We start from the raw sequence: 26,221 nt of genomic DNA on the forward strand, positions 1-26,221 counted from the left end.
CTGCAGCAATGGAGAGAGAATGCAGACTCCAATCTAGTCTTTTGGGGTTGATATTAAGAGAGTCACGTGGAAATAAACCAGGGAGCTGCAAGATCAGATTAGCTGCTCTGGTGAATGATACTTTCACTCAAGATTTGAAATACTTTGAAACTACCTGAGATCATTTCATGAAGGGGGCGGTTGGGAAGACAGAGGGATGTGGATGAAAGAAGCAAAGTGAAACAGATGAAACAGTGACTGACTAAAATGAAAGCATATGTCAAAGTCATTAGTTGACAAATATCACAAATTAAGTCTGAGAGAACAGGTTGAATTTAACTGAGACATTGTCTCTTACACAGACGAGATTCTTGAGAGAGCAGTTATAGGTATTTATAGGTATCTCATTTATAGGTATAAATCTCATTGCCTGATATTGCTGTCCCAGACTGTACTACCATATGGTAGAAATATTGTTACTTTTGCTTATCACAACAGAAACCGATCCACACAATAGCTCTGTAATGGTCTGGATTAAATTTCAGAGGGGGGAAATAAACTGTGCGGGGACGTTGGACTGAAATCTGCACAAACGATTGATAATAGTACGTTCCTCTGAGTATGGTTTACTAAATGGTGTCAATTACAATTTATTGCAGAAGGTGTGGAATGTGTAAGAAAATCCAAGCTCAATACAGTATGAGATTTTAGAAAAAGTAGCGTATGAATTGTGATAGTTGTGTGTAATTCAAAATGGGTTCCAAGCATAACTTTAGCTAACTCGAGTAAGCTGTATGCTAAAATCAACACAATTGTTACTTTTACACACAGAAACAAAACAACATAATCTTTTGCACTTTCCTTTTGGAACTTAAGGGACTATATTTCTTCAACATTTAGGATTTCCTGACCATTCAATGCAACATTCTTGATATGCCAGTGTTTTAAACTGCTCTCTAAACTACTCTGCATCTGTTTGCACAGTGCATAAAACCTAAACTGGAACAGCTCCAAAATCTCTTGTCAACTCATCCAAACTTTGCTGCATCAGGCCGACTGCTTTCCATCTCCAACTGAGAGCCAAGTGAGGATTAATGAGAGAGAGAGAAAGGGGTGTGCATATTTGGCAGACTTCTATTCACGTCCATTATTAGTATTTGAGCATGATTGCATGTATGTGTGTTAAGCACAGTATGCATTGTATGTAAGCCCTTTTGTATTGCATTTGGGAAATTGCTCCATTATAACAAACAGACCCAGCAGAGGAAAGAGAGATTAGTTGAGGTTCAAATCCTGGAAAATTACTTTCTTCATGTCTATATCAACCTCTCTAGTTGTGGTTTCATTCTTCTGCAAGCGTTCTGTGTCACAACACAAACACAACAGAATCCATTTTTGGTAACACTTTATAATACAGCCTGCGATTTACAGTGTAATTTTGTTGTATGAATCAGGTACCAATTAAATACTCACTGGTTCCTACTGGTACTTAAATGTAGGTTCAGTGGAAGAAAACAACACTATGACGAAAAAGGGAGTATGCCTGTATGTTAGACAGACATATAAATAGGTTAGCAGAAGCCTCTGTTTGAATTAAGAACATTAATTATATCCTGTAATATCTCAAACCAAAGAAGACAGTTGACAATCCCTAAATAGATAGTTGGGTTCTGACTCAATCGGGAAAGGATAGTTAAGTTCAACATCTAAAGCCTTTATGGTTGAAAGTATGACACTTGAACTGTCAGTGCAGGCAGGAGGCAGAAAAATGTGCAGATGATGCTCTGATTATCGAGATGAAAGTATAATATAGTACTGTTGATTTAAAACAGGCTGCGAAAGAAATGTTCATGTCAGAAATCAATCCAATAGAAATACCCAGGTAAATTAAATGCTGTATGGATCATAAAGGATACAATCATTGTAATAGCAACGCAGAAGCTTGATATTTAAGTATCAAACATGAGGCTTTTAGGTTGAAATTAGATGTCAGTGTGGATGACAGAAACAGGCAGACAAATGCCTCACAAAATTCATTCCAGGTAGGATTACCATTAAAGCTCTAAAATCTAGACTATCCCATCATTCCCTCTATTACAGAATGAGTTCTGGCACACATTTAAACAATGTGAAGTAATATGTCGATCCAAGATAAATACCTAGGGAGGATAACTCCTCTCTTCTCTTTCATATAAACTGAGCTTTTATTTTCCATTCCTGGGTGAGTTTTGACAGGTGAGTAAGGACACATTATGAATATTACACAGTATAAAGATGTAATCTGTTACTAATGGAAAAGCCAGGGAAAAACAAAAGTTTAATGTTCTGAGAATATGGTGAACATTTTAACTTTAGCTAATCTGTGCCTCTTCATCATCTTCACCTTTTTCCTCTCTTCCTCCACTTCCTCCTTCCCTCTCTCTCTCTCTTATACTCTTAGTTTTGGGCCAAGACATTCCTGTTAATCAGAGAGTCAGCGGAGTGAAACCACAGAGGTGTCTGCTCTGTTCTCACATTATTCATACTTCTTCTGCCTCCATACGCTCTCTTGCACTCTGGTAATGAGGTGGAAGTACCAGCGCAACGTGATCGTGTGTATGTGTGTTGCCTTACACGCGTGTGTTTGTGTGTATGAATTACAGTGATGTGGTTGAGAGAACATGACAGAGCTCCACTGAGAGTCAGGATGTAAACCAGGAGAAGGCTCTGTACTGTGTATAGTCACCACAGCTGCACTACCACATACAGTAGTTTACTTTACTGATATGGAAACTTTCTAAGCCTCATTTCAATTTTTGTATCACCCTCTCTATTCTAGCACACACAGTAGGCCTGAGTAACCACTTCATCTAAGAGGATGTGCCACTCACATTATGTCTTTAGAAAATCTAAGTTACTGGACTTTCTTGGACATGAACATTCAGTTTTTGTTGAACCTGTTTTAGAGAGATGTTGATTCAACTGTATGCTCATTTTGGAGGCTGTAGTTCGTTGTGCTGCTGCTGTGTTTTAAAATGAGCTTGAGCCTTCCTTTTTTGTTATCAACAAAAATAGAATTGCTGTGTTTGAAATTAATGCATTAACCCGTTTCTGAGAGTCAGTTTCTTTGAGCTATACATTTCTGAACTATTGATAAGTAGAGATTAAAATGAGCCTTTTGGCTGAATCTGGCACATTTACATGATATTAATGTAAATGAATATGTGTTGTCCCTGATAGATAGATAGATAGATAGATAGATAGATAGATAGATAGATAGATAGATAGATAGATAGATAGATAGATAGATAGATAGATAAATAAAGTAAATTAATAAAAGTTGATTGAGTTATGTTGCTAAGGTAATGTTTAGGTCAGCATTTAAAACAAATCTGAGGTTCCTGACCTGCTGACTCTTATTTAAGAAACAGTGAATATGAGTTTGAATGTTTAATTTCATGTCTCTATTTTGTGAATGAAGTAAGTATCTTGTTCTTGTCTTTATTTATTTAGCAACAAGGAAAAAATTTCTGGACACAGTTTACCAGCTTGTTAATAGGTCTGAAATCATCAGCATATGAAGAGTAGGACATCTTATGTTTCCTTATACTGTAATGTTGTCTTGTAAAAGCATCTGGAAATGTTGTGGTCATGGCAAGTACAACATGGTTAAGGTACAGTTAAGGTTGGGCAACCAAAACATTTGAGTACATTTAGAGTTAGAGGTGGTATACTTTACTCACCACGCCTGGTCTTGGATAAGGGACCCTGCCTTCGTAGGCCCCCCACTGGTAGTCGGGGCCCTCTTTATGGGCAAAGGGTCCGTTGAAGGCTTCTCTGATGTCAGCCATACGGTAAACACACACGGCAAAACCCTGGAACACATTACTGTAGAGGAGAGAGGGGGGATATACAGTTGAATGTCCACCAATACCTTTATTATTCAGGTTTAATATTTGACATAAAATGTGGGAAGATCAGTTTAATTTGCAAGAAACATGACCTTGTAAGGAATTGTTGAAAATAAAGGCAAACATGAAGGTACATATTTCTATGTTTTAACTATGTGCATCAATGATGGTCATACAGCCTAACAGCAACAACAATTTCATTAGTTGTAAGTCAGTGAAATCACACAATTAAACCATCATCACTTGAGTAACAAACCAGGCTGAACACCCAGCATCTCTGATGGGCGTGCTCTGGTGCACTTGTAGCCACACTTAACAGTGATGTCATTGTGTACTGTATATACACAGAGTATGAAGCTTCATGGTTATTCACCTGATGGAGCTGAAGATCGCATAGACATCTGGGTTCCTCTCATCCTTGGTCCGCAGCAGAAATATATCCTCTGTTGTATATAAAAAAACAATGTCATCCAGTATGTGTGTTACAGACACTATAATGTGGGAATGTGTGCTTGTATGCCTTTTGTTTGTGGAGGAGGACAAGTGTGTGTAAATAGTCTGTGTGCATATCTGTGGCATGCTGCTGCATGTGTTCAGGGACATACGCTTTGTTCAAAAAGGTTTGTGTGTATCTCACCCAGTTGGTTAAAGTGTGTGTCGATTCCGTGAGGTCCAGGTACAGAGCAGACCAGTCTGGCTTTGATGAAGGTACTCCACTTGTTCACCAGCACTCTCTGACCTCCAACATCATTCTAGCAGATAAGACAGTAAACACAATGAAACAGAGCTGCCTATTCATTTCCAAGTACACAATGTTACTGTTATGGCTCTGTACTCCAGAACACTGGATTTGGATTTAAACACTGAGGTTACATCAGCTTTAAGGTTGAAGTGGGTGAAACAGTGCCAGACTTGTAGCCCTGTTTGAACATTGTCCCCACATTTTAGGACAATATACAGTATCAGGATATTGAGCTTAAATTTCAAGATAAGGCAATGAAGTTTTTTGAGGCAACAGTGGCAGTGGAAGTACTGTTTTTTTACTCTTTTTTTTTTTTTTTTTTGTCTTTTGTCATTTACAGAGAATAAATGTGTCGGGACCGAGAAGTGTATGCATGTGTGTGTGTGTGTGTGTGTGTGTGTGTGTGTGTGATGAGGATCAGCGGTGATAATGGGCTTCCTGGCAAGAAGCACCACATGGGAAGGGATGACAATTATTCAGATTCGCCTGAGGGAGAAAAAGAGGACTGAAGAGAAAATACTATAATATGCATAGGGAGAGAAAGAGGAGTAAGAGAGATGGAGATGAGAATGACAAACTAAGTTATAATTTGAAGGTTTAGATGGGATTTTGTCTGAGAAGTTTCTGCAAACTTTTCTGGCACAGTCAAACAGTCTCTAAGGAAATCCTGCAGCTGTGTGTGTGTGTGTGTGTGTGTGTGTGTGTGTGTGTGTGTGTGTGTGTGTGTGTGTGTGTGTGTGTTTGTATTATTCTATGCATACCTATATTTGTGTATTGTGCACGCAGCACACATTTGGTTTTCTAAGACAAATCAATGCGTGACAGAATGTGAGAGAGCGTGCAGATTGGGATCACAGTTGGCCAATTTGACAGCTGTGTGGGTTTTGGTAGAATATAGAATTCATATGATGCTGAATATCACGATGCCGTCACCACAAAAAGGTTTGGAACTGTCACAATAGCAGGATAAACCCATAAAACCATTACCTCCATGTCCTGGGAAGTTAGCCCTGCAGACATATGTTACCATGTAGAAAGCTAGCTCACCTTTTCCTTTTCTTTCGTTTCTTTTCATATAATCCTCTTCTAGTGGACTTTAGTGGAAGTGTGAATCTCTACATCAGGCTGAAAGGCCTGGTGTAGAATTAAAATTTAAGACCCATAACTAATTCTCCAGAAAACATAAAAGCCCCAAAGTACTCCCAGAATCTTCCAGATCACAACCTGCTGCTCAAGTGAAACAGCCCTGCATATGTCTCATTCCTGGGACTGGATATTTGCATGGTCATAAGGAAAAGCATTGTAGCTCACCCGGCCATCTGGCTTCACTCATCACCAACCTGCCAACAGATCATGTCTAAATCTTTCTGTGTACATCTGTATCTAACTGGGGTTTTTGGATTATCCTGAGTAATTGGGACATTGTTTCTGGAGAGACAACTTCTGTTGAGTTTTTCATGTCATTTTCTAATGCTTTAAGCAACACTAACAAAATTCACCTCCACTGGAATAGTGACAGCACACGACTCAATGATAGATATCTCAAAACCTTGTCAAATAAAAGTACATGTACGTCTAGATACCGGTTGACTGTTGCAGCCTTAATACTAGAAACATCAGCATGTACTGTATCACAAAATAAATGTGTACAAATAAAGAATTATGAAGTATCTCACCGCACACACTCGTCCGACACGTGTGTGTATGGCCCCCTCCCTGTCCCCTGCCTCTGTGGCCTTCTCAGTGAAGAAGAAATACACTTTATCATTGTCTCTGTCGTCGTTGTCTGGGATGAGATGGGCAGCGATGAACTTAGGGTCTGCCGAGGAAGATGTAAGAAGGAAGAGAGGTGGACGTTAGTATGAAAGGAGAAAGTAATTCATTTCAAGAAAAGAGAAGTTTTTTTCATAACAGCACAGTCCAGCTAGCTACTGAAAAATACCATATATTACAATAGACCCTGTTGTTTTATGAGACGAAAACAATATGGTCTCCCTCACTTCCCTGCATGGCACTGCTTGTGTGCACTTATAAGGATAAACATTTATTTACTGCCATCATCGTCTTTACGACTTTCACCAAAGAAGCTTTGAGAGTTTTAATATTTTGTGCTGTAAATCAGTAGAGATAATTTCCTTCAACATTTAACCTGGTGACACAAAGTCAAAGTCCTTTTTTATATGAATATCTTACATATAACACTTTTAAAATAACATTCTTATCGTACACACAATGTAAGTGGTTTATTTAAGTATTATACTATGGCCTGGGAAAAACACCAGGTTCTGATTGGCTGGCAAGTGTTGATTAAAATGTTGTGCAAAGAATATTACACATCATGTATTGATTAACCCTCACTGTTCAAATTGACCTGATGATGAGTTTAAAAATTGATAAGACATAAGATAATTATGATAATACACTCCAAGGTCCAGATATGGAAAAGTATGTGGTTTACTTTGCATTGTCTCATTACTGTATTGAATGTAGTAATAAGTTGACAAAACAGTGAAGCATTACCACGAAGAAGTTTCTGGTCAGTCTCTGTCCTCATGGTGGAGCGTCCTCCCAAACTCCTCAGGATCACAGAGTCTCTACCCAGGAAATCTGCTGTCAGTCCTGTATACAACTCACCACCTATAGAGAGGGAGACGGAGATGGTGGGAGACAGAGGATAAGTTTAGCAGATAAAGGTAGGGGAGGAAAAGAATGGATAAATACAACAGGAAGGACAGAGGAGGGTCAGAGTGAAAGAGGTGGAAGGGATTGGAGAAGAAGGAGCAAATGTAAAAAAAAAAAAAAAACTAAAAAACAGTAGCAATAAAAGAAAAGAGATTAGGGGAAAATAAAAAAGTTTGGCACAGAAAAAAACAATAATGAAATCAAGGGTGACAGAGAAAAACGTTGCGGTTCAGGCAAATGAGGAAGGGAAGGAAAGAAGAAATCGAAGACATCCAATATAGAAAACGCCGGGAGAGTAATCTGAAACCCAAACTCAAACACACTCCATACAGTACATCCTCCACTGAGACCATAAGCATGGACTTCAAGAATGATGGTCAAGAATTCAGAAAATGGATTTTCCTGCAAAATGTATAAAAATCTTTCCTGAAGCACGTTGAGGAAATGAACCTTGGAAAAGCCTTTAGCAGCCAGGGTTATCTGTCATCAGAAAAAACAGCAATCTCAGCTAGTTCGGAGACAAAAATAACTACAACACCGGTCAGATAATTAAGTTATAAGAGAGTTAAAAAAAAAACACAACTGTTATTTTTCTCAACATTGTGACCAATGTAGAAAATGAGTCTGGCCACTGACAGTGACCTCATTGGTGTAAAATGAATTCTTATCTAATATAATTTGGCTGCAATAATGGAAACACGCACATCCTTCTTTGCCAAACAGATGCAAACACACATACATACATACAAGCCAAACTCATTTTCACACAAGCAAACGTGAACAGACAAACGTAGATACAATAATTGGTGATGACAGGGCCAGTTCAGCTTTGTGTATTTTGGGAGCAGATTCTGAAATTGAGAAGAGGAACGCAACAGGGGGCTGATAGCTGATGAATAGAACTTTCATCATCTTTTACTGTTTTATTATTGGGATCTCTTTCTCTTTTTTTTCTTGATATGCTGTAATATGTTTGTCAAGCTCTATTTGTATGCCTGTTTCTGTCGGCCCATGTATGTCTACTCGGTTGTCTCATTATTTGTTTCTCATTTTACAGATTAGTTTAAAGGACTTTACATCAGAGAAAAGATGAAAATGGGTGCTGGTATGTAGCAGAGGCCAATGATCCCTGATGAAGAAAATCCATAGAGAGGTCAGTGGTCACGGTCAGAGACAGAAACTGAATACGGCAGTTTGTCAGACTCTGTCCTGTAACAGGAGCTTACATTCCAGCTATCTGATCATCTTACACAACCCTGTTGACCATGCGGAGGCCAACATATCTGCTGAATCAGTGTTTTCCACTTTTATATTTTTGAAACTGTGTAATTTAAACCAGTGCAGGTGAACAAACCTTCCTCTCCCTGCATGTACAATTCAAAATCAGTCTTTCTACAATAAACGTAAGCTTCTGCAGACAAATGGCATTCCTTGGTTATGTGGATTGTTCTGTATGTATGTCCACAGTACAGTATGTCTCTGCTGAAGTCCGATCTACTGAATATTTGGCTGTAATTGAACAATTTCCTGCCAAATACTGTATGATGCTTTGTGGGATCAATTACACTGCTCAAAGCACCCAGCTGCAGAGAGAGGAAGGTGAAAGTGAAGGAGGGCTGCACACACATGCACACCTCCTGCCTCAGAGGCTCCCAGAACTGTCTATCACTGGTGTAAATCAGCACTATTTCACAAACTAAATACCTAATGACATTCAGAGAGAAAAATCCAGGACTATTTAACCTACTCAGCACAGCTCCAGAGTGTGTGCATGTATGCATGTGTCAGAGCCAAATGTTGCTGCTCTTTAGGGTATTATCATTTCAAAACAGAGAGCAGAGATCTGTGCAGAAAGGTGAAATGTGTAGAAACAGACCATCTGTGCTTGGCATTTTAAGTAGTTAGATGTGGCAGATAGAGAATACCAAACTACAAAAAGGCCAGCCTTAATTTGATAGCTTTGTCACAGTGGGTTAACTTGTGAAATTTGTATTTTGTTATTACAGACTTTGTGCAATGGGATAGGGATAGAACAACCACCTCTTTGGACCTTATATCCTCTGTAAGTTTTCTCATGTTTGCCTTTATTTTTATTATTGTCTTTTATTATTTTGACAGTTGACAGTGAAGAGGCAGACAGGAAACAAGAGGAAAAGGGTATGACACACAAAAGTTTGGGCCAAATAACCTGTGGAAACTGGTTCCCAATCCATATTAGCTCCATAAACCGCTTAAGAAATTGTTAAAAGGCAAAACATCATGGGGCGTACCACTGAAGGTGCTAGCGAAGGGGAGGCTGGGGTCATGTGGAACCTTCCCTCGTCCATTCTCCACATTTGTAGGGTCCATGGTGAACACATGCTGTGGAGGAAAAAGACGATTGGAGGATTATATGTCATTAATTCCAGCATGTAATGTAAGACAGAATGCATCAACTAGCTTAACAACTAGCTGTTTTAAGCTTCACCCTATGTTTCAGATTTATTGTCCTTCCACTGAACTCTGTGTCTGTCTGAGAAATAAGACGCTGTCTGAGAAACAAGGAAATAAAGGATCAGTGTAGTTGCCAGAGTTCAGAAAAAAGTTTCCCACATGGTTCCCAAAGCAGATCAACCCTGAGAGCTGGACTGTATATTGCGTAGCCAGCAGGGTAACAAATGAAAACAAAGTACATAACACTGCTATCAAATAAAAACTACATAAAAAAAATTCAGACTTTATCAACAGAAAACTAATTGTGACAGTTTATATGAGGTTTCATGACCCTTAGGGTCATAAAACCCCATTGAACACATACTGTGCAGTAACTGACCAAGTAAATATATAGTCATGATCCATGGCCTTTACATGTAACAAGAATTCCACTCTGTTTTGCCAACTTGACCAAACCAATGCCATATTCATGAAACCTTTTTCATTTGCTGTGAAGAATGCCATGTCTTTTTTTGGGAAAAAAATCCTACTGCACAGTAAGTGATGTGATTCATGTTTTCAGCAACAACAATAGACTGTTTGAAAAAATAGAAGACCTGAGTTTCCAGAATGATCGATAAAACTCAAGTAATGAAGTGACCTCCCCCCTCCCAAAAAAACCCCAAAAACAACAAAAACTTGTACTTCAGGATTTTATGGATCGCCATTGAACATCAACTGCAGTCAAATTCTTTTTTCTGACTCAAGTGTAGAAGTAAGGAAGCAATTAAAATAACAGAGTGGTTCTTTCTTCGTCATTCACCAGTTAGTCAAGTTCACCTGACGAACACTGGCCACATCCTTGGATTGTGTGATTTGCCAGGTCAAAACAGGGTCACTGTGGACAAAAGACCTTTTGTTTTAAGCCTTTTTACTCCCACTTCAACGACATCAGTGTACAAGGCTACCAGGCATGATCAATGCGAGTCCAAACGTAGTCATCTTTTAGGAATACAAAGGCGACAGGACCTAAAGTAAGACCTACTGTTAGATTCCATATTACTGATTTAAGTGTCCTTACAGTGAACTCTGTGTGTGCGACTCTCTGTTCCTTTTATAGACAATGGAGTATTGTTACTTTGATTGGACGGAGATCACAGAGGAAATGATGACATTGAAGTCAGGGGGGTAAAAATACTGTAACACAGTGGACAATACGCACACCCACGCACACTAAGTTCTGTACGTGCACCAACTCACTCGTGCTGAGCAACATGGACACGGCAAATTGTTATTGTCAGAAACACGGCAAAATATTATGTATACACTGGCATATCCAACAGGTCTCAGGAAATAAAGAGAGACAGTTCATTTCTTATTTCATCCACATGTAGCTTTTTGAATCTTCGTAAAGAGGTTTGAATTAGTTTTACAGGTGTCAAAGTGCACATGTGCAGCCCACCAGCATTTACAATGCTTATACACACGCTCACACTTAATCAAATGTCAGATGATGGAGGGATATTTAAAAAGTTCTCTGAATCTTGTCTTGCCCTATTCGTTCAGTCCTATACATCAATGTGATTTATGAGGATTTATTTTGTCCTTTTCATATGTCCGGTATAATAATTTCATTTTGTAAATGTGTAGTTTATTTGTTTTGTCGCCCAGTGAATCTTGTTTCCTTCTTTCTTCCATCTATCTCATCACTTTCATCCTCTCTCTCTCTCTCTATCTTGAATTTCTGCAAATATTTCCATCTGTTTTCTGCTTTCCATCTCATTCCTTTGAATGAGTTGTTCCCGGAGTTAATGTCACTTCATGTCCGAGTGTGTGAGTGTGTGAGTGTGTGTGTGTGTGTGTGTGTGTGTACGCATGTGTCTGTGTTATCTCATTATGATCAAGAGGAATTGTGCCGCTGTCTATGCAGCTGATTAGATTGTCAGAATCATTTTGGCCAAACTCTGCCAAGATAAATACACACAAGTGCTGCAATACAGAGAGAGAGAGAGAGAGAGAGAGAGAGAGAGAGAGAGAGAGAGAGAGAGAAAGACATCCAGGCCATTATACTCAGCTGTGCCAAGCAAAATACACCAGGACCCCTACTACAAAACAATACTGACAAGTGACTACTGACACACATATATGCACATTTGTATAATTTAACTTGTGAGAAATTGAATTTACTTTTTTAAACTTTACCCCTTTTCAAAATTGATACCTAACACTGACTACAATCTTGACTCTAAATCAGCTGCCTTAAAATAAGATAAGCACACTGATCCACTTACAAATGAAAAAAAGGGATTGTTTTCAGCCATAAAAGGCATCCTTGCTCAATAGGCTACACCCAGAAGTTTTCCTGCTACAGCCTTACTTGGTCTAATTTGACAAATTTGTCAAAACACATTTGTTTACTAGGACGGTGAAGGCATCTTCCTTGTCCTTCTGTCTTTGTACTAAAAGAAACAGAATACAGTCCATGCAAGATTTGCAGAAGGAAGGGAAAATTTGTTTTTTCAGTTTTAATCACATATTACCCAGTCATAAAACAGCTTTTTGGCTGCTGCTTTCTTTCCCCCATCTCTTGTCCTCTGTCCTACTGAGTTGAACAAAGCAGACATCCACCTTTTGTACTCCCAGCTCTTTCCAGCCTCTCATCTTCTTCTTTATCTCCCTCCCATCTTGTCCTCCCTCTCTGTTCATGCTTTGATGAAGTAGAGGTTGATGCTACTGAATGTATACAATTCAGCAAATATAAACCAGTGCTGCCCTTTTAAATTTGATGATTCGAAACAAGGGTCCCAAGTTTTATCTTTGAGTCCTTAAATGGCAATTTTTTGTTAATTGTCCATTTTTATTATTTACAGTTTAACACTGGATAAAACTCAGCCACACATTTAGTCTAGAGTGGGTTTGTTTTAAATGTTAAATGTTTAAAAGTCTACATTTGGGACTCCTTTCAAGCATCTTAAAGGCAACTTGGCCAACCAACAGACCTCATTTGAAATGCTGTTGTACTTGGCCTTTTCCTCATTGTCAAGTCAACTATTAGCTGGGCTCCCTCTTTCACCACTCAACTCTCACTCTGGTGAAAGCATGGGAAGCCTGCTCTCTCGCTAAATCTTCTTTGCATATCATTCTTCTCCGTTGAAAGAAAGTGAAAGACAGAAAATAAAAGACAACGATAAAGTTAGAGACAGAGTGAGCGACAAGAGCTGATTAAGAGTTATGGTAATAGAAAAACATTGGAAATATGGAGGAAAGATTACCGAAAAGCTCCAGTTTGTAGGGCTTTGATCCAAAGGCAACATGGGGAAAATAAATGAGGGATTTATAAGCAATACATTTTTGATCATGCTTTAACTCCTTTTAGTCCACTTGTTTATCCACCTTAATTCATAAGCTTTTTTCCCCAAAGGACTTGTGTCCCATGTGTAGCACTTACTGAGGTTGTCGTGGAAGTCTGCCATCATGGTGAGAGGAAGTGAGTTTCTCAGCAACTTGTTTTCTGAGTGCCAAAAAGCACAACTGCAAAGTAAAAGTGGGCTTTTACTGAAAAATGGAGCATTGGAACTGCTTTAGTCTACAATGTGACTCTGTTGAGGAGGCCAGTCAGCTATTTGTGTGTTCTAATGTGTGTGCATGTGTTCAGCTTTGAATGTCTTTTTTCAATCTGTCAGTTGTTAGGTGCATATAAATATCTGCTTCCCCGTGTGTGTGTTTCAATGTGTCTTTCTACACATTTGCTTCCATGCTTGACCGTGCATGTCTTTCATCATGTTTGTGTGTGTTTCTGTCTGTATCTCTGCATATTTATATGTTCAAGTTTGTGTCATTTGTTTTGCTTGACTGTGTGTGTGTGTGTGTGTATTCATGTTTGTGTGTGTGAGGTCTAGCCCTCTCTATGTCATCACTGTAATATGGTGGTTTATTTTCCCATCGATGACACTGCTCAGGCAGCTGTGTCACTCACCATGGGGACTCAAGTTTGTATGTGTGTATGTGACGCACGCACGCACATGTGCACGCACGCGTCACATCATTTTTACACTCGAAGAAAAACAATATGGGTGACACATTTTGTTCACTAAACTACTTACTTGCTGTAAGTTTTTTTCAGCTTTTTTTGGCCAGATAAAACTAAATCTTATTGCACAACAATTTCATAATAGTTTTAGTGATTCTCAAATGTTGTACCCGACGACCTCCCAGAAATATGAAAACTACTGACGCATCTTTCCATCGTGACTGTATGTCAATTGGTTGGAACACTAAAATATTGCTAAATGCATTTCTTTGTTTTCATCTTTGGATGAAAGCATGAAATACAGTTAAGATTAGCTGACACTAAAGAACAACAACAGCTCCAAAACCAAGAAATGTTTCAAAACATTGTTTGACAGTAGGAGAGCCTATTTCTTTACTTCAACACAGCTGATGTAAAATGAGCCTTATTCACATTGTTGCTACATTTATTAGTTTTGCGTACAATTTGTATAACAGACAGCAACACGAGAGTGAGACAGAGAGCGGTGGCACGAGAGAGACAGAAAGACTATGTGTCCGTCTGCCCCTAACTGAGATGAAACACCTAGAAGGTCATAGGTCATCCCACCCAGAGTCCAGTCCAAGGTGTTCCCTCGAGAGGTCAGACAAACAGACGGGTGTGTGTTCTCCACCAGTTAACGATTGGTTAAATAAATGGACAGGCTACCTGTGGTGTTGTCCATTCACACACAAGCAGGACAACTGGTATCTTAACATCAGTCAGGACAGCTGAGGTGGTCTGAGTTTTAACACAGATACGGTTGACACAACCTGGGAGTCATTTCATGCACACCTGCACATGCACAGATACAAACACAGTATCATAAGCACATAGTGCCTGTGTTGATGCTCTAGGTACTTTAGGTTCCCATATTCGTCTTTTTACTAAGAATCTGGGTGTGATTTTTGACAGTGCTTTTCAATTTGACAAACAGATTAGTTCTGTTGTTAAAACCAGTTTCTTCCAGCTGAGACTTTTGGCTAAGGTTAAGCCCTACCTGCTGCGCAATGACTTCGAAAGAGTCATACATGCATTTATTACGGCTCGATTAGACTACTGTAACTCTTCATATGTTGGATTGGATCAGTCATCCCTTCGTTGATTACAGTTAGTCCAGAACGCAGCAGCTTGACTTTTAACCGGGACCAAAAAACGTGACCACATTACATCTGTTTTGGCCACGCTCCATTGGCTTCCTGTCTGTTTCAAGATTGATTTTAAAATTGTATTGCCTGTTTTTAAGATTTTAAATGGGTGGTCGCCTTCTTATTTATCTGAGCTTTTACATGTCCACACACCTGTCAAAGCACTGAGGTCTTCCAATCAGATGCTCCTCGATGTGCCCAGAATAGATCCAGGTTAAAAAACAAAGGTGACCGAGCTGTTGCAGTGGCTGCTCCAAACCTCTGGAATAGTCTACCTATTCATATAAGAACATCTTGGACTGTTGAAACATTCAAGTCCTTGCTTAAGACCCATTACTATGCATTGGCTTTTAATTCAAGTTGAGCTTTGACACCTTGACCCTTTTCAACTGTTGATTATTTTGTATTGTGTATTGTTTGTGTATACTATCTATTTGGGTTGGGGTTTTTTTGCGCTTGTTAAGCACTTTGGTCAACTATGGTTGTTTTTAAATGTAAATGAGCAACGCTACCTTCCCCATCATAAACTAGTAAACAACAGAAGGTTTTACACATTGACTCATGACTAAAACTCCTTTACCTATGAAGATTATGGGTCGCTTAAACTGCTCTTGCACATTCTAGTCTTTCCCTCTTGTACCTGCAGACATTTGCGACTATACAGTCCCTCCAGAAAAACGCGATTATGCGATCGCATAATTCAATGCATAATCAGCCAAAGTCTGCATGTATATGCGGGAGACGCATTTTTTCAAATACGCCGCACTTTCGCCGCATAAATTGCCGATTTCCGCGCAAAATATGCGGGGGCTTGCATGATGTGAAGAAGTCACATATATCTTAGCAGAAAGTTAAAAATGTTGCATTTACTTCACACAAGAGCAGCCATTTCCCCCTGTTGCCATGAGAACGTTATGAAGTGACATAATTGCGCGACGTGAACACCATCGAAAAGCTGCAAACCCCGCGATGAAGCCATGATGAAACCGCAGTTTTGGCAAGTTCCCGCAGTTTCATCGCATACAATTGCATAAATATCCCGCATATTCCATCGCATTTTTTAAGAAAAAGTGCCGCATAATCAAGGATTTTTGCCCGCAACAATCTCCGCATTTTTCTGGAAGGACTGACTATAGCTGAATCACTGCAACACAACACAAATACACATAGGGCTTGATTGGTTGCCAGTAATTGGTTAGTTAAAGTGCTTTGCTATAAAGTTCTTTAAACGCCTGTGTTCCCAGTAGGTCGAAGGAGTCACACATGTGACCTACTTTTTAATAATATGGCTGCTCTGTCCTTTAGCCCAGTACCACCCTTCAAGAATTTCACTGACTTATTTTTGTATGTCTAATTTTTATTTTCCTTGTTCTCAACCATGCAGACCACTGTATATTGTTACTGGACTTAAAGTTATTCAGCACGGGCATAGTAAGACATGCGCTGCTGTTCACCACATGCAATAAAACCCGTATTCCAAAAACCGCACTGAGGATGACAGATTGAGAGAGAGGCAGAAAAAGGCACCAAGGAGAGCACACACACTGTGACGAGCAACTAAATCCATAAGAAGAAGAAAAAAATGCTGCAAAAATGCTGCAATGCACCTTCTGTACTTTGTGCACATGCAATCCTCCACACACACACACACACACACACACACACACACACACACACACACACACACACACACACACTCTTCCAACTAAAAAGTTGGCACTCTCCCTCCCCAATGTCTCATTTCCCCTTCCTTAGCTCCTTGCCAACATCCAGCTTTCCTGTCTCCTCATGCCCAGTTTGACCCCCTCCTGCTGGGCCAGGCAGGGCAGCACACTGGGCTGGACCGCCATGAAACAGCAAGCTACGAGTCTGTCTTAATAGCTCCATTCATTGATTCTTGTCTTTCAAATGGCTCCAAGTGTGAGACTCTGCAGAGGGTCTCACTGAGCTAAGTGGCTGTGTAGAGAGCCAGCCTGTGAGGTTGAATAGATGTATAGAGGACCCAACGCTGCGGCTGAGTAGCGCTACAGAAAGACTCATGGCAGAGCTGCCTGCTGAGGCTTAACCTTGAACCCCGGGGATCTGCAGAGTCTGAGCTGTGTGTTGGCACCAACCATATTTGCTCCATTTCGCTGGTTTCCTCCACAGGATTACTTAGAGGTCACCCATTGATTCCTTATCATATCAGATGTACAGTACTACATATTCATATATGTATACTGGCATCCTGTCTCTACACTGCCATAATAATGCAGATGTTGCTTTATGGTTTGTTCATATTGTGAACTAGTTAGAAAACCATTCCTCGCAACTTTATCTAGTCTTAGGATTTACTGAGTTTCACTTTAGTCAGAATTAATTTACTTTACCAACTTGTCAGGTGTTACAGTAACACTTTCAACATCATCGAGCAATATATTTGATTTAAACATTAAACTAAATGTAATCAGAAAAACCTAACAAGTGCTTGTGGTGGCTATCCAGCCCTAAAGTGCATGCTATGTGCAAAGCTTTTTTTCTCTTTTTCACATAAAACTAAACTTCTCTGTGTAATATAAAAGAATTTCTTGCAATGCTGACCCCATTGGGTTTTCTGGTCTGCTCATTTTCTGTGTAGTCCAGTCTCCCAGCTCTTACCAATCCCCCAATAAACCATAAATCTATGTAGGTAGCCGTTTTCCGCAAACATAAGTTAACTGTACACTTCACTAACCCAACACCAAAAGCCAGAAAGACAAAGTTAGCGACTAGCTGGTGAACATAGTGGAGCATTTAGCAGATAAAAATGAAATTGTGCTTAAAAAGTGAATATAATTTACAGTTTACAAACATTTCCTTTAGGATACTGTGACAGCTGTATATCACAGAGTTTTCCTCAAAATACCAACTGACTGTTATCTTTTGCATGTAGTAACCATGTAGTGTCTTGGTGGCTGTGTGTATTTTGTCTGTCTGTGTCTGACTGATGTGCTGAGACATTCACCCTTCCACAATACTTTGTACATCCCCCCTCCAGTTCTCACCAGCAGCCACTGTACCCGGTGGACACACACTGCCTATTTTCATACCCGCTTACCTCTCCTCTGTGCCCCACATAGATGAAAGTACACATAGGCTGGAAGGCCCCGGTGCCACAAGCCAGGAGGTGGGTGCGGTTGTAGGGCTGCAGGAGGCGAACAAAGTTGGCACACTCTGTCTGCAAAACACAGATACATACACACAAATTAAAATCTTGTATCTCGAAGTAATATGGGAAAAGGTATAATATCATATATATTCACTCAAAGAGTTGCCAGGGGGAACTTGTGGTGTCTGTGTACTATTTTGTAAATAAACTGCTATATGTTCTCAATTTGGATACTGATCCTACAGATAAAAAACATGTATAACTTTCAATTTAACAAGAAAATTGTTACTTAAACTGTCATGATATAGTAAGATATTTCTGCCCAGGTACAGGATCTAAACATTCACTCTTGCACACATTATACACACATACTGTAGAGTACACACACACACACACACACACACACACGCGCACGCACGCACGCACGCACGCACACCAAGCAAAGGCCCTTTATCACACAGTGCAATGGTAACTGTCATCCAAATGCAGAAAAGTTGATTTTCAGGATATTAGGAAGAGAACCAAAATGATTTCTTAACAAGGGTTATTGATCCCACATGTTTGTAATGAGGGCCAAGAAAAGCGCTTTATTAGATGAAATGTGATATCCTCAGTGTCCCGCATAAGACTCGTATCTCTGATTTTTGGATTTCAGCCAAGAATGATTTTCATCACAATCAGGTCAAATGAAATTTGTCAAGATTTGGAAAGCATCAGAAATGTCTGGATGCCAAAATGAAGGTGTGAGGGGTAATTGTTATGTGAAATGTAAGTTTTGAGTCATGAGGGATATGAAGACACCAACTCTGAATTTAACTTAATAAACTCTGTAACGTACTAAGCTGCTGTGTATGCAGAGCTGAAACTGGAGACAGAAGGCCTGAAATGGAAACAAAGATATTCAAGTGGATGATGTCAAAGGTCCAGACACTCAAGCATTCATTGGAGTGAGAACAAAAGAAGTGGTGCCTGAGGAAACAAGTATCAAGACATTTCTGTACTAAATAGAGGTCCAGCAGGGGCAGGGGACATGACTACTTCCTTCTTCCTGTCTGTAACCGCGGCGGCTGACAAAACGGGTGTCAGCAGAGAATGAAGGGATCTGCTGGGTGTCATTCTCTCTAGTCGACAAGGTCAAACTCATATCTACACAATTTGTGTCTGGTGTGTCTCTGTTCAAAATGTGAGCATGCATGGTGTGTGTTGATGTGAAAAGAGATGAGTTGAATGCCATCCAAGTGGATAGGTTAATGGTTCTTTGCCTTGTGAGTGAATGTCTTTTCCTGATTTCGACGCACGGACATGTGCATGTGTGCTTGTGTTTTTACAAGTGCATGTGTTGTGAATGAGTGTAGTAAATCTGTCATTTTGTGTTTGGCCCATGTCCCTCTCAAACTCGCAGTCAGACACTCAAACATTTCCTTTAGTGCTTTACGGCACTGCAGACCTGATGTAAACCATGTCACTGCAGTACGAGAAATAGTTTACATCATCATATTTCCCTTTCCCACTGGCTCATTTCTCTACCCAAACAAAACCAGACCAGTAATAAACCAAAATAAAAAATTTTTTTGTATTCAGTAAATCTAAATTTGTTAGATTTCTAAAGTATTTGATCTTTGAAAAAAAGAGCATCTGGTTTTCACATACTGTATGCAGGGATGTTTCTGTTGAGGAAGAGGGGATATCATAAAGCAAATCTGACATGTTGTTTCCCTCTAAATTAACATTGGATGGCTTTACCCATGACAAACAAGTGTAAAATGTATCTCCAGTTAGAAAAAAAAGGCTGGTCTTTATATTATGTCTCTATGTCATTACAGGAGATATTCAAGGTCTAAGAGAGCCGACCAAGTGGACTGAGAATAAACAGAAATCTGTCTTTCCTGTGTTTCCGTTCTACTACTCAGGGAGTCGTCTTAGAGATCTGTGTGGCCAAGGAGAGCAAAAAGTGGAATGAAATGTTGAAAAAAGGAAATATGTCTCTGCTCTCCCACACTGGGATTTGGGGTTTTAAATACCTGTGTGGTCTTACTGAGATTAAGTGGCAATAAAGGGAGTGGTGTTAAATAGAAAATGAAGTGGTTTGATTACCAACACTGGTTTTGTCTCTCTGGGAGACTTTTAAGGAGAAGTCATAACATGTAGCCAGAATTTAAAATGGAGACATTTAATCACTGTATAAATTCCCAAGGTCAGGCTATTTGGTGGAAACAAAAGATCACAATGTTCATTTATTAACCTTGGATTATCAAGGGGAAGATGACTGACCACAAATGATTCTTCCCAGCAATACCAAGCTGCTGCTTCACACTGTCCAAACTTTTAAACTGACCACGTAAACCACAGTTTTGTGTCTTGAGGGTTAAAAAAGGTATGTATTGAATTTCAAACATCAAATTATTACTACATTTTCTCTGAAACATATGTATCATTAACATAAACAAACAAGAACATTGCCAAGACCTCTGGCAGCCTCTCCCGGTCTTGAGATTTGCAATACTGAGACTGACTTCCCATGGAGGCAAAATCACTTCCCACATGTCCAACAACAGGTCAAACAATTGTACTGGTTGAGGAACAATATCTAGTGCATTGGATTAAATAAAGGTTTAGTTGGCATGTGTCACACTCTTCCAACATATGTTTTTCAGTGTATTGAAAGAGAAAATCTTAGGCTGAAGAAGGTTACCCCAAAGAGCAGTAGTGGAGACAAATGTCTTTTTCATACAAATGTGTTCTTTGTTTTGAGAAATACAGTTTGAGCAGTAACAGTAACATAGGCTAGAAATCATTTTAATCATGGTCTGATTTGTTTACGGTACGTATAACACTGCATCACAATTTGGCCATGACACATTCATTTTTAAATATGCTACACGTAAATGCAGTCAAGAAATTTGCTCAAGGACCAGGAAAATGTTTCTCATACTATTTCTTCTCCAAGTTTGTCCTGGGCAGGCTGACAATTCAGAACTTTCAACCTCTTTGACACATTGTCAAATGCACATTGCTGATATTTTAGGGGATTTAAAGGGGTTTGCCAATATAGTGAATTAATGCATTGCTGTGAGCCTCAAAAGGACTTAAAGGTAAAAATGGCATTGTTATTTGTGCCATGTCAGAAACAATAAACTAACTAACCAGCATAGGTGCCAACTTGGGTTAAACATTGCAACCAGCTGATGCTGTTGTAAAATAACCACAGAACCCCCCATGCTTATCTGAACATCAAACATGTCTTTTGAATAATTAATCTACACAGTTTCTTCTGCACAAAATATCTCGTTGTCCACCTTATTCCGTTGCCGGTGCTGACCGGAAAACTATTATCAACTCCTCTTACATTTTGCTAAATGCCAATGGATTTTGTGTTTTAAATCTGAAATCGCAATTCTGTTGCTGCTTGGATAATTGTGCTTGATTAGACTTTACTTTTGTGGTTGTAACCAGTTTATTAGCAATGTCTATTGAGCACAGTGGTAGAGCTAACATGGAGCTAACAGCAAAGAGCTTCAGCTGTCAGACATGCATGATGAGTGACCCGGGCAGGGAGAGGCAAGGTTGGACATGGAGAGCAGTTTCCAGTATAAACAGCCAATGTTCAGTGGAGAGAAGTCAGATTCTGTAATACTAACAGGAAATGAGGACCAACATATTCAGGCACACACACACACACACACACACACACACACACACACACACACACACACACACACACATACACACACATACACACACACACACACACACACACACACACACACACACACACACACACACACACACACACACACACACACACACACACACAAACAATCACAGACAGAAACAAATATCATAAAAGAAGTTCAAAGCAGGACAGCTGGATGAACTGGCCTCTGCAAGTCTTTGGTCTCAGCAGCTGTTTGATCCTCAAAGAAACCCATTTTCTAAGTACTGTCGATTTACTTCCAGACAGAACTGAAAACATTCAGTAATTGCAAGAAACTCTCAACAAAGTGTGTGGGATTACTTTGCCAAACATCTACGAGCTACTCCCATGGATCCAATAAAATATTCATTTTAGGATAAAAAAAAAAAAAAAAAAAGTCACCTACGCGGCTTCCTGGCAGGCGTAAGAGCTGCAACCAACATTTTGGCAACGAAAACACTTGATCTTTATTTGTCTCTGCAGCATCTTTTTCTCATATATATGAAACAAAAAAAAACATTCAAAAAGAGGAGCTGCTGTATCGTCCCAAATCTGGAGCCCACATGTATTAATCTTTAGTCCTGCATTATTCCAGTAAACGGTAAAGTATACTTTCAGTCTTAAGAGATTTATATTTGTTTTAGCTTGAAACAAACATAATTTACCAGTTCACAAGTCAATATGGAGAAGGACATTGCATACAATATACTGGCCCGGCTTCTGTCCCATCAAGGAATTATATTTAGTTGCCATTCTTAGGTAGAAAGTGGAAGTTTTAATTGTAGTGCTACTGTTTGTTCACTGATGTTGGAGAGATGTACAAACTTCTAGTGCATGTAGACAATATGGTCACAGACATTATGCTTTCACTCTTCCATAAATTAGGCTTTAAATCACGATCACTTTTATCCAGTCGATTTACCTGTCCTATTACTTTTCAACAAATACCTTAATTACAAAACAGGTAGTTTTTTAGCGCTGTATTATAAAGTGACTCCAAAAGTATTCCCATTCCAATCATTACTCATAAGAGTGTTTTCTAATCTGCCCCCTTTAAAAGTTGTGGGTAGCTTTAAGCAACTAAACGTACTACCTATGTTTAGAATATGTAAACCTCACATCCATGGTTAAAAGAAACCAACATTTACAGTTGATAGGACAGAAGACACAAACCCTGACCTTCTTAAGACTTTGCTGCAGTTTAACTTCTCCTGACCATTATTCTTTAGAGGACAGTCTCTCACTTTCCTATACTCAGACACACCAAATGCCAAAGACTAGATTCAAACAAAATGGAACTGATCACAGCTCTTCTGATAAAGCCAAATCATGGGGGAAGCCAAATTACTGGCACTATAAAACTTGTCATGAAAAAACAAAGCGCAGAATGAACACATATCATGCATTTTTTTAGTTCTCATATAGAGATGTACGGAATTCTGACTTGCATACATAAAGCCTCGCGCCTCTTCTCAAAGCTGAATCTTCCACACACTCAAAATGCTTAACGTGCTATCTCTGCTCTGAATCCCTACAATGTTAACGCATTGGAGATGGAGGAAGCAGCTATTTGATAATCAATCCAATTGTAAGCAGTATATGCAGGTAGATGAAGCAGAGAAATGTGTTAACAGCCCGAGCAAGACACTACACGCTTGACTGAAGTCACTGAGTGTCTCCCCTCAGCCAGTTATTTATTTGTCTGAGCTGTAATTAATGATGGTGAAGGTCATGAGGTTGTGACTCTGGGAGGAAACACTATCAGTAAAAACATGTTTATGGTGGTAGACACTTGTCAGTACAAGGCTGTGAAGACAGACTTTCTGTGAAGACAGGCTTTCATTAAAGAGTTAAAGAAGGAATGCTTTACTTATTTTTCACTTACTTTTAATGTCAAGGTATATATTGAGGACGGTCATGCAGCTAAAGTACTGTATATAAAGACTGACTGGAACTCTCTCTCTCTCTTTCTTTCTGTCTCTGTCTCATATGTATGCATTTCTCTCTATCACCAAACACACACACTCACAAACAAAAGTCCAAAAAAAAAGCGATCCTGAAAAAAAGATCTTTCACCTTTCAACCTTGACCACTTTTTGTCAAACTCAGTTATGTTTAACAGATGCAAGAAGCAAACAAATGAGATGGAACATATGTATGTGTGAAAAAGACACAAAAAGTCACAGTACATTTACAAGTCGTAGAACAGTGTCTTCATTTTGTGTGTGTGTGTGTGTGTGTGTGTGTGTGTGTGTGTGTGTGTGTGTGTATGTATATATAAACCATTAATTAGTGCGAGTTTTTGTATTCTGAGCACCACTAAAGCCACTGAGAGCTTTTTCTCCAACTGGGACCAAATTTAACAAGATCTCAGTACATCACAGAAGAGAGACTTAATTACAAAATCTCTTTCTTTACGCCTTCGTTTATTCCTTCTTTTCTTTTACACTTTCCTCCTTTCTTTCCACAATTAATTCTTTCTTTTCCTCTTTCCTATTTTCTGTCCATTTTTCATTGCTCGATTTCTTTGGTTATGTTGTCATCTTCACAAGACTAAGAGTCCACAGCCATGTTAGCAGCTTTGTAAGGCTGTCAGCATGCAAACATGCATTTAAAAACAATGCTAACATGGTTTGATGGTTCACCATCTTAGCATTTTAGCATGCTAACATTTTCTAGTTAGCACTATGTACAAAGTACAGCTGAGGCTGATGGGAATGCAATTAGTTTTGCAGGTACTTACTGTAGTTATGAACCAAAGTAATGGACAAATTAAGAGTTTGACCTGATGAACTAGCTGAATGAGCTAGATGAAAGGTTCAGGGATCACAAAAGTTAGTACAATTCATCCTAAGGAGAACAAGAATGTCTGTATCAAATATGTAATGACCATCCATCCAATAGACATTTCACTCAAAACCATGAATTTCAATCTCAAATCTTCAAACAAAAGTTGTTTTGGTCATGCAACAGAAAATTCAGATTGGACAGATAGTCTAGCTAGCTGTCTGGATTTTAGTTTAGAATTCCAACACAAAGGAAGGGTTAACGGAAATCCAGTCGAAAAAAAAGGACATGCGGTGGAATTTCCGGCGGCAATGGGGCAATCCCGGAAGTGGAAGGTCGTGGATAGATACCAGGGCCGACCAACAGACATGGCATTGTCATCCCTAGAGCCAGTGGTGTAACGAGCCAACACCGGGCCCTTATGCAGCATTATCAAGGCGGGCCCCCCTACTACAGCACGTAATGACGGCGCAATGTCCACGAGTAGGCTACCATGAATAGGACAGGATAGGATCATAGCGACACAGCATATAAGAGATGAGATGACTGACAAAATCAGGAGTAGCCTATGCGCACCACAACAACAACAAAAACACTGGTGAATGCGCACCATAACACATGAAAAAACACACAAGGGCAGTCCCTCCAGGATTTCGTGGCCTTTTTTTGAGATTGTTTCAGCCCAAAATGCCTGATTTCGCGGGAGCTTTTGTAAAAAATTGAGATAAACGTTGTGATGTCTTTTGTATGTTTGTTGCAATGAAGTTGCAGAAGACAGTGAAAGTTGCAAAAAAAGTTGCGATTTTTTTTGTATAGTTCTTTAAAAATAAAAATAAAATTTGTTTTGGGGAGAATAATAATTATTACTATTAATGAATTACTCTGGGCTGAGATTTCCTAGGAACCTTACCAAATAGGCTCAGGATGCTGCAAATGTTGGTATAATATGAAAATGGCTGGTGGATTTAAGACAAAAAAATCATAATTTATTGAATGAATCAAATATGAACATATCTGTCACTGTCAGTGGCTTATCTTTACATTGTTAGTTAATTTCCTATCCTGGGCTGGGACACAGTCATACGGTTTGATAAAGTACTTATTTGACTTGAACTTATCAATGCACTTACAATAACGAGCGTAGCTGTCCTCAATTAGGTCATCCTGTACATCTCATCTGCGTTTTTTCCTGCATCCACCGTGTGTGTTTGTGTGTGTTTGTGTGTGTGTGCGCACGTCAGCAGCGGGGGGAACGGAGCAGCAGCCCCGCCCGCTGCAGAGAGCCGACAGGATTGAAACAGCAGCAGCTTTCAGCAACTTTTAAGTGAAAAATCGTTACAGCATACATTGATGTTAAAATGTATGTAGGTTGGCAGGATGGTCTGAAATGTTTTGCACGGTCTTTCGCTGTACGTTTTGTTGGTAAATGTGAGATGTTTGAGTCACACACGTCCATGGATGTATTAAAGGAGAATTCTGGCCAATTTTACATTAATCTTGATCGCTATAGCTATGTGAGTACTTTCGATAGAAAAAAACCCGACCTGCATCGGTCCTAGCAAACTGGAGTTGCTGCAGCTACGTGTACAAGCGTCCACGGAGCTAAAACGGCAGTTGTCGGGGCAAGTTTTAGAGTGCCTTTGTGCCTCTTAACAGACACAAAATGCAATTAATATGTGCCACATGAACAGGGCCATAACATGACAACAAGA

General features: G+C 39.5%; 1 protein-coding gene across 6 annotated transcripts in view; it reads right to left on the minus strand.

The window, feature by feature from the left end:
• The window catches only part of sema3bl (sema domain, immunoglobulin domain (Ig), short basic domain, secreted, (semaphorin) 3bl), an 88,611-nt gene that overhangs the window by 10,486 nt on the left and 51,904 nt on the right, over positions 1 to 26,221 (minus strand). For all 6 annotated transcript variants that reach the window (XM_078254575.1, XM_078254577.1, XM_078254573.1 and 3 more), the window contains 7 exons: positions 17,978 to 18,097; positions 9,564 to 9,654; positions 7,132 to 7,248; positions 6,288 to 6,430; positions 4,507 to 4,621; positions 4,243 to 4,312; positions 3,702 to 3,846 (listed from right to left, as the gene is read on the minus strand). In XM_078254575.1, the coding sequence (XP_078110701.1) occupies positions 3,702 to 3,846; positions 4,243 to 4,312; positions 4,507 to 4,621; positions 6,288 to 6,430; positions 7,132 to 7,248; positions 9,564 to 9,654; positions 17,978 to 18,097 (801 nt within the window). The remainder of the gene's footprint in view (positions 1 to 3,701; positions 3,847 to 4,242; positions 4,313 to 4,506; positions 4,622 to 6,287; positions 6,431 to 7,131; positions 7,249 to 9,563; positions 9,655 to 17,977; positions 18,098 to 26,221) is intronic.

The sequence above is a fragment of the Sander vitreus genome, chromosome 7 (assembly GCF_031162955.1).
Source record: "Sander vitreus isolate 19-12246 chromosome 7, sanVit1, whole genome shotgun sequence".
Classification (NCBI taxonomy): Eukaryota; Metazoa; Chordata; class Actinopteri; order Perciformes; family Percidae; genus Sander; species Sander vitreus.